Source organism: Hevea brasiliensis, chromosome 2, assembly GCF_030052815.1.
Source record: "Hevea brasiliensis isolate MT/VB/25A 57/8 chromosome 2, ASM3005281v1, whole genome shotgun sequence".
Taxonomy (NCBI): domain Eukaryota; kingdom Viridiplantae; phylum Streptophyta; class Magnoliopsida; order Malpighiales; family Euphorbiaceae; genus Hevea; species Hevea brasiliensis.
Window position 1 is genome coordinate 122,390,741 of NC_079494.1, and position 15,004 is coordinate 122,405,744.

The 15,004-nt window shown below is 32.2% G+C and overlaps 1 protein-coding gene, 1 long non-coding RNA gene and 1 pseudogene across 2 annotated transcripts; 1 reads left to right on the forward strand and 2 right to left on the reverse strand.

Moving 5' to 3' along the window:
• The first annotated feature begins 58 nt into the window (after window positions 1–58).
• Window positions 59–14,886, forward strand: LOC110669492 (serine/threonine-protein kinase VIK-like; annotated as a pseudogene).
• On the reverse strand, window positions 528–2,644 carry LOC110660649 (uncharacterized). The gene is made up of 2 exons (XM_021819012.2): window positions 2,050–2,644; window positions 528–1,040 (listed from the first exon to the last, which is right to left on the reverse strand). Exons 1-2 carry the CDS (start codon window positions 2,525–2,527, stop codon window positions 820–822), a joined length of 699 nt encoding a protein of 232 aa, XP_021674704.2. The 5' UTR covers window positions 2,528–2,644; the 3' UTR covers window positions 528–819.
• Window positions 8,364–9,781, reverse strand: LOC110660650 (uncharacterized). The gene is made up of 3 exons (XR_009146745.1): window positions 9,638–9,781; window positions 8,673–9,214; window positions 8,364–8,525 (listed from the first exon to the last, which is right to left on the reverse strand). It is a non-coding gene; the product is annotated as an uncharacterized LOC110660650 (long non-coding RNA).
• Window positions 14,887–15,004: the final 118 nt, after the last annotated feature.

Sequence of the window (15,004 nt, forward strand, 5' to 3'; positions counted from 1 at the left end):
CTCTTCATCATAGGCAAGGGACTTAGCACCGTGGTATTTGGCATTGAGAAAACTGGAAATATGGAAGGGGCAATGGTGAGCTCTTATATACCCAGATTGAATTCTGAAGATGATGTAATCAGCTGTAAATGCCTAGCATCATGAATTACCTGCGCTTGAATCATTTTTTTGATAAGGTAGTCCAAATGCTATCGTTGTGAGATAATCTCTTTATGCTAAGTTGCCAACCTTCTATTAACACTGGTGGGGGATACTGGGATCCGCAGGAGCTCAAAATTTTTTCAAGAAATAACAATTTTTCTGTTAAGCGAAATGATAAATTTGTAAGCTAGGTGGAAAACATGTTAAAGGATAAAAGTTTAATTAGAGGATGACATATCTGCCACAAAGAAAATTGTGTTTAACATGCATTCTCGTATAAATTAGTTAACCAAGGATAAAAATCAGTGTGTAGAACAGGTGCAAGCAACATTTTATACGAATGCATAACCTTCATTCAAAATAAAAGATGTTGCATCATGCTCAAATTAGTTTCAATCGTTCTAATATTTCAGAACATTGCTTGCCATAAGAAAGAGAGAAGATTAATACATCCTATGCAACATCATATATTCCTACATCATAATCAATAATTAAGTTGGTGCGAGAGTTGCTTTCAGAATATTATCAATGACACATTATACACATCAAATCCCCATGTCCAGGTTTTGGTGACAAATATTTGGTCAGTGAATGGGTTCCTTTCAACAGCTTGATGTTTGGATCCATTGTACAAAAATCTACATCAGTCAATCTGAGCAACACATGAACCAAACTTGGTCAGCTAGTCCTTTTATTTTTAAAAGCTGGATGTATGATTCCATCATAGGAATCTAGGTTCTCAATCTTAGACATACATTCTTTCATCCTCTTTAGTACAATAGGCATGGCTGAGATATTGCTGGAAATTTTATCTTTCAATAAACGAACTTTCTCAGCAATCTTTTGGTCCCCTTCTGTTGGCAATGCTGATTTACTGGCTTTAATCTGTTCTCCTAAACCTGTATGATAAAAAGCATGGTCAACATTGCAATTAGGACATAGAAACCATTAGAACATTGAAAGAAAACATCATCAAATAGAATCACACTAGTTGTTCATGATTGAAAGTACTTCATGATTGAAAGTACTTCAAAAGGCCATATAAAGGAAAAGAATTCTACTGAAACAATAAGCAACCAAATTTTTATCTTTTCATATAATTGCCCTTATCATCTTCATCAAATGTCACCAACCTTGTGACTATCTTTAGTTCCATAGACATCAGTCATAAAAACATAAACCTCATTTCTATTTCCATTCCCATCACTTGCATCACTAGCCCCATGCAAGTATAAAATCTTGCAAACAGAAGGAAAATTTTTACAGCGTGTTTAGCAATGCCATTCCAATGACTGAAGGTGCAAAGCAGCTGTCATAAGCACATTAAAAATATGTGCTTTCCTATCTCTATTGAGTTGCTACAACACCCTTCTAAAAATTTTTTTCCTTCAGCTATGGAGCAGAAAACAAGACATAAAACAACCACATTACAATGTTTTGATCTTCAAACGTAGTTCCAGGAAAGGAAGAACAATCACATTATGCCCAAATCAATGTTTGGATATTCATAACTATATATTAAGTGACACACTCGACCATTATTTTGCTAACCAATTCCACTAATCCGTAAATAATTCCTGCCCATATTGGAATTTTGCGAATAGAAACAAATCTGTTGCAAAGGATTTTTAGTTCCATAGAAAATAAACTATACCCAAAAAGACTTTAACGCTTCTACTGATCATAATCTAACCTTATTTTACTCAGTCAAAGGAATAATGCAATTCTATTTCCTTTCTTAACTAGTGTCAACAAAATCCAACTTGTTTTGCCCCAAATCAATGTAACAACCACCAAAATTGCCAAAATTCAGAAAAACACCAGGGAAACTCAAATCTTCAAAATCTCATTTTCATCCTTAGGCGCAAAACAAAACTCGAAACCCTAGAATCGGAGAAACGCACAAACCTGGATTACACTGGCTGAAAGGTCCTAAATCCGACCCGGAATCCATTTCCGGAAGAACGGGTCTCTGGGCAGAAAGAATTGAAGCTAAGGTAGCTTTGAGCTGATCCGGAAGAGTGGCTCTGTATTCGAGAATCCTCTTCGCCATTTCTTTCGCTTCTGACTCCAGCTTCTCCAACTCTTCCACTTCTACTTCTTCTTCTTCTTCTTCTTCTTCCACTTCGGGAATGGATTCGGGTTCTCCGGGGCCCCGAGTAGTACCAACAGCTGTGTCTAGGGTTTCTTTGTCCATGTTTGGATCTGTAATGTAGAGAAGATGGGCGTTGATGGGTGCTGATTTTGGAGGGCATTTTGGGTTTTTGAATTTTGAAAAATATTTGAGCTCCTTGCGGGTCCCAGAATACCCTTTTTTCTTGTGTATCACCATTGGACCATCTGGAGGACCATCCAACGGTCCACCTTTAAGGAAATCTCCGCCCATTAAATTATGCGACGCCGCTCCAACTGTAGCATACGCTGCCTTTTTTAATAAGCGAACTCCGCAATTGAGACCCGCCAAAACCAGCTTCTCTGTGACTCTATCCTGCGAAATTGAAAGGAAAGTTCAGAAAGAGAGATGTTTGGTTGCTGAGAAAATTTAATTAGTTGCAATGTTCTCGTTTTATCAGCACCCAAATGGATTCTAAATCCCTAATCCAATCTCTGGAGACGAAGAAATCTAAGTGACGATATTTGTAGATGAAATTTCTGGAAGAGACGGACAAAATGATGAACATTGGTATTAACTCCGAATGGATAAAGACATATTTTGTATTTTTATTATAATAATTATTTTGATCTAAACGTAATTAACCGTCACCACATCCATTTCGAGCTAGATTGTTTTCACTTCACTGTTTCATCAAGCAGAACAAATATACGTATCATTTTTCTTTTTCTTTTTTCTTTTTAGATTAATCTGATCATAATTTTGTTTATTTAATTGATTTCTCTGGTCAGATAATGTTGTTGCATTTTTTTCCTTTATGGATTGAGAGAAATCGATTTTTGAATTTGAAATGCGGCAATTCTAGACTCTGCAGGTTATTTGCTTGTTTGTTCTACAAAGTGGCATCAAAGAAAAGAATGGATATGTGAAAACGAAATATATATATTCGATTGCATAATTTAAGTTTACTCATTCTTTCCATTATAACCAGTGATTTTTTTTCCATTAAGAATTTGCTCTGATCGTAAGATTTGCATGAGACTTTTGTGTGTGATGGGTACGCAAAGTTCATGAAGGCTGGATTTTGAACATATATTTTGTATTGGCCGAATACATAAGTTGACCTGAACTTTATCAAAAAAAAACACACGCCTCAATTCCTGTAAACCTGTAAAAACTGTATGACATACTTTAACTCTATAAAGTGAAACTAAGATACCTTCAAATCCTATCGCGATTGGAGTTCATATTTTCTAGTTTGGATACATCTTAAGGATATCTTAACTCCACTTTAGGTGGTGCCATTAGATTTTTTGGTAAAGTTCAAATGTGAAATGGTGTATTTGGCCTTTTATATTTTTGATGTCAGAAATTCAATATGCAACTAATGACATGCTCATATCTTTCATTGACTCTTTATGCATTTATGCGCAAAATTCAAATTTGGGGTAGAATAAGGCTTGTAAACATGAAATTATATTCTGCAGAAGCATCTGTCTTGTGCTTCGTTCATAGGTGATTCCCATGTTGCCTTTATATTACAAGCAAATAAATGATTTTTTATGATTGCATGTGTAACAGAGGATGCATCCCCAAACAATCGACTCAGAAGGCCCATATAGACTTCTTCATTGTTCATGTAAGGGTGACAAAATAGGAGTGATGCAAGAGTTAGAAAAAGGCGTTGAACCCAATTTTGCTGATTATGATAAGAGAACAGCTCTTCATTTAGCCTCTTGCGAAGGCTGGACCGAAATTGTGGTCTTACTTCTTGAGAAAGGTGCTGATGTGAATTCTGTAGATCGTTGGGGTCTTACCGTAAGTTCATTCATCCTTGAATTTTTTAACTTTTAGTTGGCATGTACTGCAATAGCTTTTTTTGGTACGTGCAACTAATGTATGCGATTGGTATGGTGCAAGGCCAATTTATAGGTGAAGACAATCTAGCATATAGATTAGGCAGTTAACACTATACATAACCTCCATTTTATGTGGTTGATACTCGAACTTCGGCACCTTGTATGGGGTTCACTAGTTACCACATCCACACCAATGTCAAAAGTTCAAAATTATTATTTGATTTTGGAGATAACTCAACTCAACTCAACTAAACTTTTATCTCAAAAATTTGGGGTCAGCTATATGGATTCGCTTTTTACACTCTGAACGATTTTGGGTTAAATCTTCAGAAATGTGTAATGCTTCTAAGTCATGTTGTACTACTCTCCTCCAAATCAATTTAGGTCTACCCCTTTTTTTCTTTCTATCCTCTAACCTAATTTGCTCTACTTGTCTAACTGGAGCCTCCGTATGTCTACGCTTCACATGACCAAACCACCTCAATCTCCCTTCTCTCAACTTATCTTCAATTGGCACTACTCCTACCTTTTCTCTAATACTTTCATTACGGACTTTATCTAGTCTAGTATGGCCACTCATCCACCTTAACATTCTCATCTCTGCAACTCTTATCTTAGATGCATACGACTCTTTCAGTGCCCAACACTCACTACCATATAACATAGCTGATCGTATGGCTGTACGGTAAAATTTTCCTTTTAATTTATTGGGAATCTTACGATCACATAAAACTCCCTAATTATCTCTTCTGCTAAACTTTACTCTCAAAATCTTGTTTGTCACTTCTTTTTTCTACCAAATACTCTCAACAAGTATTTTCATTATCTTTTAATTATTGTTATATATGTACATATATATATATATAAAAATATATAAAAATTTACGATTTATAATCTGATGTGCGCAGAGAATTCCTAAAATTTTATTTCTCTATTCATCACTTTTGATTCTGTTTTTAAGGTAAAAATTCTCATTTTTTATTTAATAATGAGTGAATTTGATTTCATTTTTTTTCCTTGATTTGTTTCAACTACTCTAGAAATTTATTTTCTATTTGACCATTGGTATTAAATTGGGTTGATCATGATTACAGTGAGATAGTAACTTTCAATTTAGATTTTATATATATATATATATATATATATATATATATATATATATATATATATAAGAGAGGGAGAGCCGTCCTGTTCGTTCGTCCACCGAAACATTTTCCATCCCTGTTCACCGAATCCTATATATATATATATATATTTTAAAGTTATTTTATTTTATTATTATTTGATATTATTCTTTTATATTTTGGGTATGTAGGAGATTCAAATATTTATTCTGTCAGCTGAAATTGTCTCTCTTTTATTGAATCTAGCTATTGTTTTGGAAGTTCCAGATAAGTGGTAATTATAGTACATGACACCGTTTTAGTCCATTTTAAAATTTCTTAGTATTAAGTTTGTTATTAAATGAAATTTTAAATTAATATTTTAATAATTATTTTACATGTAATTTTCAAGAGTTTTATTTTATTATTGAATTTTATTTTGATTTTGATTAAATAATTGATTTTGTCAACTATCTCTGCATTAGAGCCATTAGGATTCCGGGATCAGGTATTTAATGTATTTATATTGATTGATATTTGATTATAAAATTTACCGATGTGGTACACTGAATTGATTTGAGATTGATTTAATCTTATTAACTCTCTGAAATTATTGAAATAAACTATTAGAATTGCACTATCAGTTATTATTTGCTATCTGAAATTTTTTATTGATTTTGATTGATTTGTATAAATTAATTTTCTGTTTTGAATTGATACGTGTACCCAGTATCTATTTATGTTATTTGGCCCCACCATGTGGACTATCATGGTATTAGGTTGCATTGTCGAGTCATGCATCATTGCAGTTTATGGTTTGCATTAGTATCATATGCATTGTTATCTGTGAAGGAGGAGGAAGTTATCTAATATAGCGCGCTTACCATCTGGCCTTTGGTGATGTGGAGTATCATCACACCTTGGTGCACTGTACCATAAAATTTTTATTGAATTAATTTCTTTTATATATATGTTTTATAAAATTATTTTATTAATTATTTTGACAGCATGAGCATGATTTTATTGAATAGAAAATTTATTGTAAAATTAATCAAGCATCTGCCTGTACCTATTCCCTTGTGTGCTATAATTATCATTCACTAAGCATTTAGCTCAAACTACGTGTTCTCTGTCTATTATCTGTTTCAGATCAATAAAATTCTGCAGCTGATCTAAATATTCAGTCCATTTTCTGGAGAGGGATAATCTTTAATTTGTTCTCATGGTATGCCCGAATTCATGTTTTATCGGGCTAATAATTAGTTTAGTTTATTGAACAGTTTAAGTTTTTATTTGAAATCTGTAGAGACTCTGCAGATTACTTATGGGATATTTATGATGTTTATTCAGTATTTTATTTATTTAAATTTTGTCTATTTTTGATATTAGTAAGTGACAATATATTTATTCAAGATATTCTGATAAGACTTGCATGATTTAAAAATACTTAAATTATGCACCGATCATGGCTCAGAATTTTGGGTCATGACAACAGAGCATCCTTGTTGAAAGTTAACCTTTTATTGGTTTTTTATATCATATCTGTCAGCACTTTGCACTGGTATAGCTATTTATCTTGACTAATGAAGAAATTAGCTAAATAGACTGAGGGTGACTGTGTTTTTCTACGTGTCTAGTGATCATTTAGTTTCCATCCGCAATGCTTTAGTTGAGAATTTTTGTAAGTTTATAGCTTTTGCTTATAGTTAGTAAAGGTTAAATGAGAGTAATATTTGCTCAGTTAGTTCATGTCATCAATTCATCCGTTAGCAAGGTGCACAGATCTAAAGGCTGAATCATTCTTTCGTTCTTTCTTGTTTAACAGAGTCATTTCGGCTGGGACAGGTAGGACTTGATTCCCAGACACCATGCTATGAGATCGATTACAGTGAAGTGGACGTGGATGATGCAACACTTATTGGAGAAGTAATTTCTGATTTTCTCTATTTATACAGGAAACATAAGGCAACCGAAATCCACTTTTTTAGTGTTAGAGCTGTAGGAGGTTTATTCAGATATTTAACCTTCTCTGTTAGTTGTGCCTTTACTTAATTATATTAATTGGTGATGATTCTGTTCACTTAAATCATGAAGTCTTGCGGGGAGCGTATGGTGAAGTTTATTTAGTGAAGTGGCGTGGTACAAAAGTAGCAGCAAAGACTATTCGCTCCTCCATTGCATCAAATCAGAAAGTGAAGTGAGTCCTATTATCCGGAATCTGGAGTTGTGTAGAAAGCTCCCGCTCCTCTCTGATACAAACAAGCATGCACAAAATTATATCCAAAGAAATCATCTCACTGTTTGTAATTGTCTTGCTCAAGTCAGTATATTATAAAACCATTGCACTAAGGGAGATGAAGAAAAAAGGAAAAATAACTTTAAAAACAAAAGCATCAATGTTACTGCACAAGGATATGCTAGGTTTGGAGAAAAGTCTAATAGAACAATATTGCCTGTTTTAACCATTATGTACTTATGTCTTGTTTGCTATATGTGATTGTTTCATAGGCATACTTTTTTGAAGGAACTGGGCTTATGGCAAAAGTTGCGCCACCCTAATATAGTGCAGTTCCTTGGTGTTCTAAAGCACTCTGGCCACTTAATCTTCCTGACAGATTATCTTCGCAATGTAAGTATTTATATTAAGTCATGATTTTGGTGTCAACAAGAATCTCATTGCTGATTTTTCCTCCAATGTAAATTTGCTAGGGAAGTTTGTATGACATACCAAAAAAGAAGAGAAGGTTTGATCCGCAAAGAGCAGTTGCCTATGCTTTAGATATTGCAAGGTAGATCATTTATTGATCACTTGAAATTTCTAAATAAGAACTTTTGGTTTAGAGTAAAATTCACAAGACATCTTTTGCAAATGTATAAAACAAAAGCTTTATGGTGTTATTAACTGTTCTTGTGCAATAATATCAATATTATTAAAGTTTGCCATGTTGACCTGGTGAATCGGTGAAAAATAATTTTGAAGATTTGAACCCATGATTTCATGTAACACTTGCAATTACAAAAGATATGCAGCTTTTAAGATAGCTAAATTGGGTGTGACATTGCAAGTGATACATGAAATCATGGGTTATATATATATATATATATATATATATATATATATATATATATTACATAATTTTCTTATAAAATTATTCTTTGTCAGTGATGTTGTATGAAACCAGGGAAGTGCGGATGATATCCATGTGTATCCAGATAAGGATAAATAATATTGTAGGTATATTAAATGTGCCCAACGACTCCTAGCGACCTATTTTTTATACTTGGTGACCCTTTTCAGATCTCCCTAACCTACAACACAAAGCAAGGTTAGACAGCCAAGAGAAACTTTCCCCGTTAGCACTTCGATAGCTAAGTTAATAAGGGTAGAATGTGATCTAGATAGAGTGGATTCGAGTAATAAATGATAAAAAGGTTCATTAAGAAGAAAAAACTTACCTCGGACTATCAGGGTATATATAAGACTCATTGCCCAATAAGGACAAGCCACATGTCCCTCTTAATCCCTAGGTTCTCCAACATGAGGTAGGTTTCTATTGGGAGGGGATAATCTTCTGAGCACGGTAGTGATTGTTAGGTTCGTATACTAGGTTAGGATTGATAATAGCCACTGGGAACTCAACTGTAAAAGTGAATAACTAGCACATAGGGTGGATTTGGGTTTCCGTGCGTTTAATGAAGGAGATAAGTCATATCTCTTTAGCTTTCTTAATGGGGTTCTCTTGGCTTGATGTGGATAAATCATATCCTTGGTATTAATTGCTTTTAGGTGAGCTTTTCAGTGGCATTGATAAGGTCGTTTGACCATAGAGAAATCGTTCAGCAACCCTAAGGTCATTCCATAGTTACCAGATTCGTTCACATCTCTTAGGTTCCGCGTTTTGGATCGCGAGTCCCAGATTGCAAGACAGCTGCATCCCAAAACGCTAGGAGACACATTCTGAATCGTCAAATTCTAGTGAACCCATGCACTCAACACTCTGTCATTGTGAACACAAAATAAAATTAGAAAAACAAATGTAAGAAGAAGTGAGACAATGAATTTAAAGAATTATAATTCAAAATTTCAAATGATTGATTTTTTCTGTTTTTATTCTCAGTGCTGTGAGTTTCAATTTCTATGGGTGCCAAATGCTTTCTGCCATTGCTGGGAGAGCTTGTGACGAAATGACAGAGACAGAATCATAAGTTTATAACCAACAGAATCATCATGAAGTAAAAATCTAAATAAATCACTATTTAAAATGAGAAAGGACATGAAGAACAGAAGAAATTTCTTGATAGACCAAACAGCAAAAAAACAATTTTGAAAGATAAGAAACTTGAAAATTGAATTGCTGATAATTAAAATGAAGAAAGTAGAAGCTTCTAGCAATCTAGTTTTGACGAAGATGGATCCATACTTTCTTAGATTCTCTAGCAATCTTTAGATGAGATGACGATATGAGATGTAAAGCAGAGAAAGAGGAAGAGAAGGCGTGATTTGATTTTGAGGAAGAGAATGATGGATAGGAGACATCTGTAACCAGTAACTTACATGGGATATGGAAACAACACGTAAATGCTTAGAACCTTCTAGCAATCTGATTAAAAAATCAGTTATTGAATTCTATTAATACAATATAATTTATTTTTTTTTTAAATAACAAACTGATATATTAGATTGTGATTCCCATTTTTAAGATAATTAATGATTTCATATAATAAATTATTATTATTATTTTAAAAAAAATATTATAAAAATAAAGTATTAATTAATTTATTTAAAAGTAAACAATTTATTATTTCTATAATCTATTAATAAAATATAAATATATTGATAAATCAGTGAACTGATTAATATATCTTTTATTTTTTTATAATATTTATATTAAATTTTAATATCACTTAAATTTGAATGATTTATAAATAAAAATTAAAATTTTTTATTATGAAATTTATTAAATATTAAAATTAATACTTTTTATTTTAATTGAACAAATAATTCCAAACCTAATTTTAAAGTAAGTAGGACTCTTTTTTATACTGTTTATAATATTAATATTTTAATTCTAAAAAGGTGTTATAATAAAACTTTGGTAACAAGCTAGTATTATCATTAATTAAAAAAAAATCTACAAATTAGCATTCAAAAAGGAAAGTGTAAGATAATAAAAAATTAATAAAATTAAATAAAAATTAGACAAAATAAAAAATTGATAATGATAAAAAATATAAAAAATCATCATTTTATACTTAATGAATTCAAAATACTATTTAAATATATAGCATCCTAAAGGAGCGAACCGACTTAGGAGATGTTTGATTTATCTGTTGGGTGCAACTGATGACTAATGGACACCTAAATGACAAGTTTAAAAAAATAGAGCTGATAGCTTATGGGTAATTGATATGATACCCATTCTCATCAGCTGATAACTAATTTAATTTTATTTTTTATTTTGATCATATTAATTTTTTTATTTAATTTAAAAATTAATATTATTAATGTTTTTATTATTTTATTTTAACTTTGTTAAAATATTTTTTATTAATAACATAAAATATAAAATATTTATTTATATCTAAAAGCTTAAAATTAATTATAAATTTTTCTATTAACAATAATAATGATTTTATTATTTTATTTATATTTTTAAAATTATTTAATTATCTTAAAAAATAATTATTTTCTTATTTTAATAATAAAATAAATAATATAATATAATAGATTAATAATTATATATTTATTTAAATAATATAATATATTAATTTAATAATTATATATTTAATTTAATAATAAAATAAATAATATAATATAATAAATTTATAATTTTATATTTATTTAAAAATTAAATAAATTATATGATATATACCATTATTAATCATTTTACATATTAATAATAACAATTAAATATAATTTTATAAAACACTTAATATAAAATAATTATCATCAATACCAATTAATAACTAACATAACAACTATTAACTAATAATTATTAATTATATTTAATAATTAAATCAAATAGATCTAAATGCTAACCCCGAAATACCTAAAAAATAATTGAGTGACATAACGCATTTCCGTTCTCCTATCACGAACTGCTGGGTATCGCGTTTTAGGTAACCATGGGTCGTTCCCTAACTAGTGGTCATTTTAAGAGCGAAAGTGGTTAATAAGGGCCACATGAGTTAATTTAGGCCGTAATTGGGGGGAGTAGGTTGCTCCTAGGTCGCACAATTATGAGCAATGAAGACTATGTACATTCTGCCACTTTGATTAGAGTCTTTCTGACATGTGCCATCATCTAAGGTATAATTGAATTAATATTGTATCATTCAATTAAATTATCATATATGAAATATATTAAAATTCTTTTTTTATTTTTATAATAACTAAAATTAATTGAATATTTCTTATATTACACATCATTAATAATTCTAAATTTTAAATCTTAATAAAATGTTTAAATAATTTATGAAAATAAATTTATTTTATTCAATTTCTTAGTATTATTTAATAATTTGCTTATAAAATTTAATAAAGTCAATTTTTATATAAATTTTTAAAACACCATTAAGATATCTATAAATAAATCTATAGTTTAGAAAATTAAAAATTAATATTTTTACTTATATTAACAGGTAACCATCGACTTGGTCCTTCAGTTTTAAGATTTGGGGCAGCTTTGGTAACTATGAATAATATGTATCTGGAAAAGGCACACTTCGAAACCTACTTTTAAAGTTCTAAAAATTGTGTTTATTGCTTTGCAGGTTTGGCATTATTTAGTGGACATGCCTTGAATGTGTTTCCTTGAAAGCTTGTTTTTATGAAGATGATATGAATTGTAAATCGGCTTGCAAAGGAGGATGGCTAGGCCCATTGCTAAGGAATAACATTGATAATAAGTTAATAAATCTCTAGGCACCCTCCTCTTACAAACCGGTTTTTAAGGGTGAATTCTATCAATGGGGCTTATCCTCACATGGTGCAACATTAGCAATTTATGGTGCTCAATAGTTTATATCAATTGGTATTAGAGCCAACTCTATTTTGTAGGATCCGACACTTGGAGCGGTGGCTCACGGGGTGGTGGCCTAAGCTTATTGTGTAAGGACAGGTGTTCGATGTGTATGGTGCTAGTTGTGACCATCGTGACAGTGACAAAAATGGTTGTGACCAATGAGGACATTGATTCTCTAAGCGTGGGCTATTTTTATAATCTCACGTTGCTAAGGAATAACCTTGATAAGAGGTTAATAAGTTTCTAAGCACTCTCTCCTTCCAAACTGATTTTTAAGAGTGAGTTCTATTTAGGTAGCTTATCCTCATATGATGCAACCTTAGCAACTCGTGATGTTCAACAATTTATATCAATTAGTATCAAAGCTAGCCCCTCTTGCGAGATTCGACACTTGGAGTGATGGCCTATGGAGTGGTGACTCACTAAGTGGTGCCTAGGCCCGTTGCGTAAGGATAGGTGTCTGATGTGTAAGGTGCTAGTTATGACCAACGTGATCGTGACCTATATAGCCGTGATCAATAAGGATATTGATTCTCCAAGTATGGGGTATTGTGAAGATCCCACATTGTTAAGAAATAACCTTAGTGAGAGGTTAATAAGTCCCTAAGTACTCTCTCCTTGTAAGTCAATTTTCAAGAATGAGTTTTACCTATGTGGCCTATCCTCACATCGTGCAATCTTAGTGACTCATGATGCTTAACAGTTTATATTAGAGAACCCAATTAATTAGAATTTGTGTATGAATGAGAGATCATTGCTTGCTCTTTTTTTTCTACCTATTTTTATTTTGAACTTACATTCATTATAGAATACTTATCTTATTCTATAATGTTATAATTAGAGATTCTCTACATGATTCTGAATTTTTGTCAAAGGAAATGTTCCACAACTAGCTAAATTTTTAGGCTTATTTGAATTTTGAGGATTTTGAATTCCTTCTGATAATATTGTCACTTTTTGCCTCTAAAGTTGCCTTGAATTTGCCAGTGACGCTGAGAGTACAGGTGATCGAATGGAATTTCATTACTTGTTGTATATCACATTAATAATTATTACCACCTCTAGTTCGTTGTTATAATCAGCCTCATTTGCTAAACCTCAATTACTAATTATGCGACTCTGCAGAGGCATGAATTATTTGCATCAACACAAACCACGTCCTATTATACACCAGGATTTGACAGCAAGGTATTGTTTTCTGAATCTTCTGCTCCTGTTGATTATGCTGCTTTGTAGATTACGCCGCTTTGTAGATCAAGTCATAAGAATTTTATAGTTGTTTTGTTGAATAATGCTCCTGCATACCCATACCCATGCGAGGAAGAAGCAGCAAGTGATAAATGGAATGAAAGAAATCTCACGTCCTTTATGTGAATACTCTCAGGAATGTGCTGCAAGATGAATCAGGACGCCTTATGGTTACAGACTTCGGCTTAAGCAAAATTGCACAGGAAAAGGATGCTGGTTACAAGATGACTGGCGAAACGGGTTCATGTAAAGATATTCTTTGTTATTGAAAGTAAAGATCTCTCATGTAAAGTTCTTCTCTCTTATTGTTAGAAACTCTTGTGATATTTTCAGATCGTTACATGGCACCTGAGGTTTATCACCGAGAATCTTATGGGAAGAGTGTTGATGTCTTCTTCTTTGCTCTTATAGTACATGAGGTTAAATTTGTCTGTTAGCAATAGAAATTTTTGTGGTATAGAGTTGCACTAAATACCAGGACTTGTTTGTGGACCAATTAAAATCACATAGTTTATTACTTAATTCATATTTAGAATCTATTTTGGATAGTTTTGATTTCAGTCTCATTTATGTTATTGGTTTGCATGTGTAAGTAGATGTTCCAAGGGGGACCGTCGAATAGGGCAGAACTCCCAGAGCAAGTTGCGGACAAGCGGGCTTATGAAGATTCCCGACCATCCCTATCCTCATTTGTGTACCCTGAACCAATCAAGATGTGAGTTTTAATTGAGATAATTGCAGTACTTAGGATCTTTTAATTTGCAAAGACATGCCACTGGATAGAACCAAGTATGAAGCTGTAAGAGGGGAAGCCTTGGTATAAAATGGAAGGTTGCTCCATTGTGAGATAGATGTCACATGCTCAATTGATGAAAATGGCCTCTTTACATCGCAAGGGAAGGCTATAAAAGATATCCTCTATTGTTGAGCTGTGAGGCGTTCTTGAGTTGTTGAAAATAGATTCGATCAATGGTTAGTTGCATGCAGAGCGTCGTGTGTATATTGTTCCTAAATTTCTTAGGAGATGGAGGTGTCTCCTTCACTAACATTCAGACCTGCGGCTCTGACATTTAATATTTGAAAAGAAAAACTACATGATTATGAATTTTTATTGAGCTATTTCTGTTGATGGCTTTGTTTGAACCTTTTAGTATTTGTTATCCACTTTGCTTGATTTGCTCATGACTAAGCTTTATCTTTCTTCATTAAGGCTTCTTCGACAGTGCTGGCACAAGAACCCTGAATGCCGACCTACGTTTGAAGAGATAATTTTAAAGCTAGAGAGTATCGAAGACATCATGCGACATGAGAGAACTAAAGGTGGCTGTTGCGACTGTGTTATGAGTAATAGTTTAATATATAGTATATGCTCAACATACAGTGATCGCTGTATTTAGTGCATGTTTTTCTTTAAAATGTGGACTTATATTTTTATGATGGAAATAATGTCTTCTCTTTTCTTCTTGTATTATGAATGTAATGGTGAGTGCTGAATATCCTGGTAGAAGTTTTATC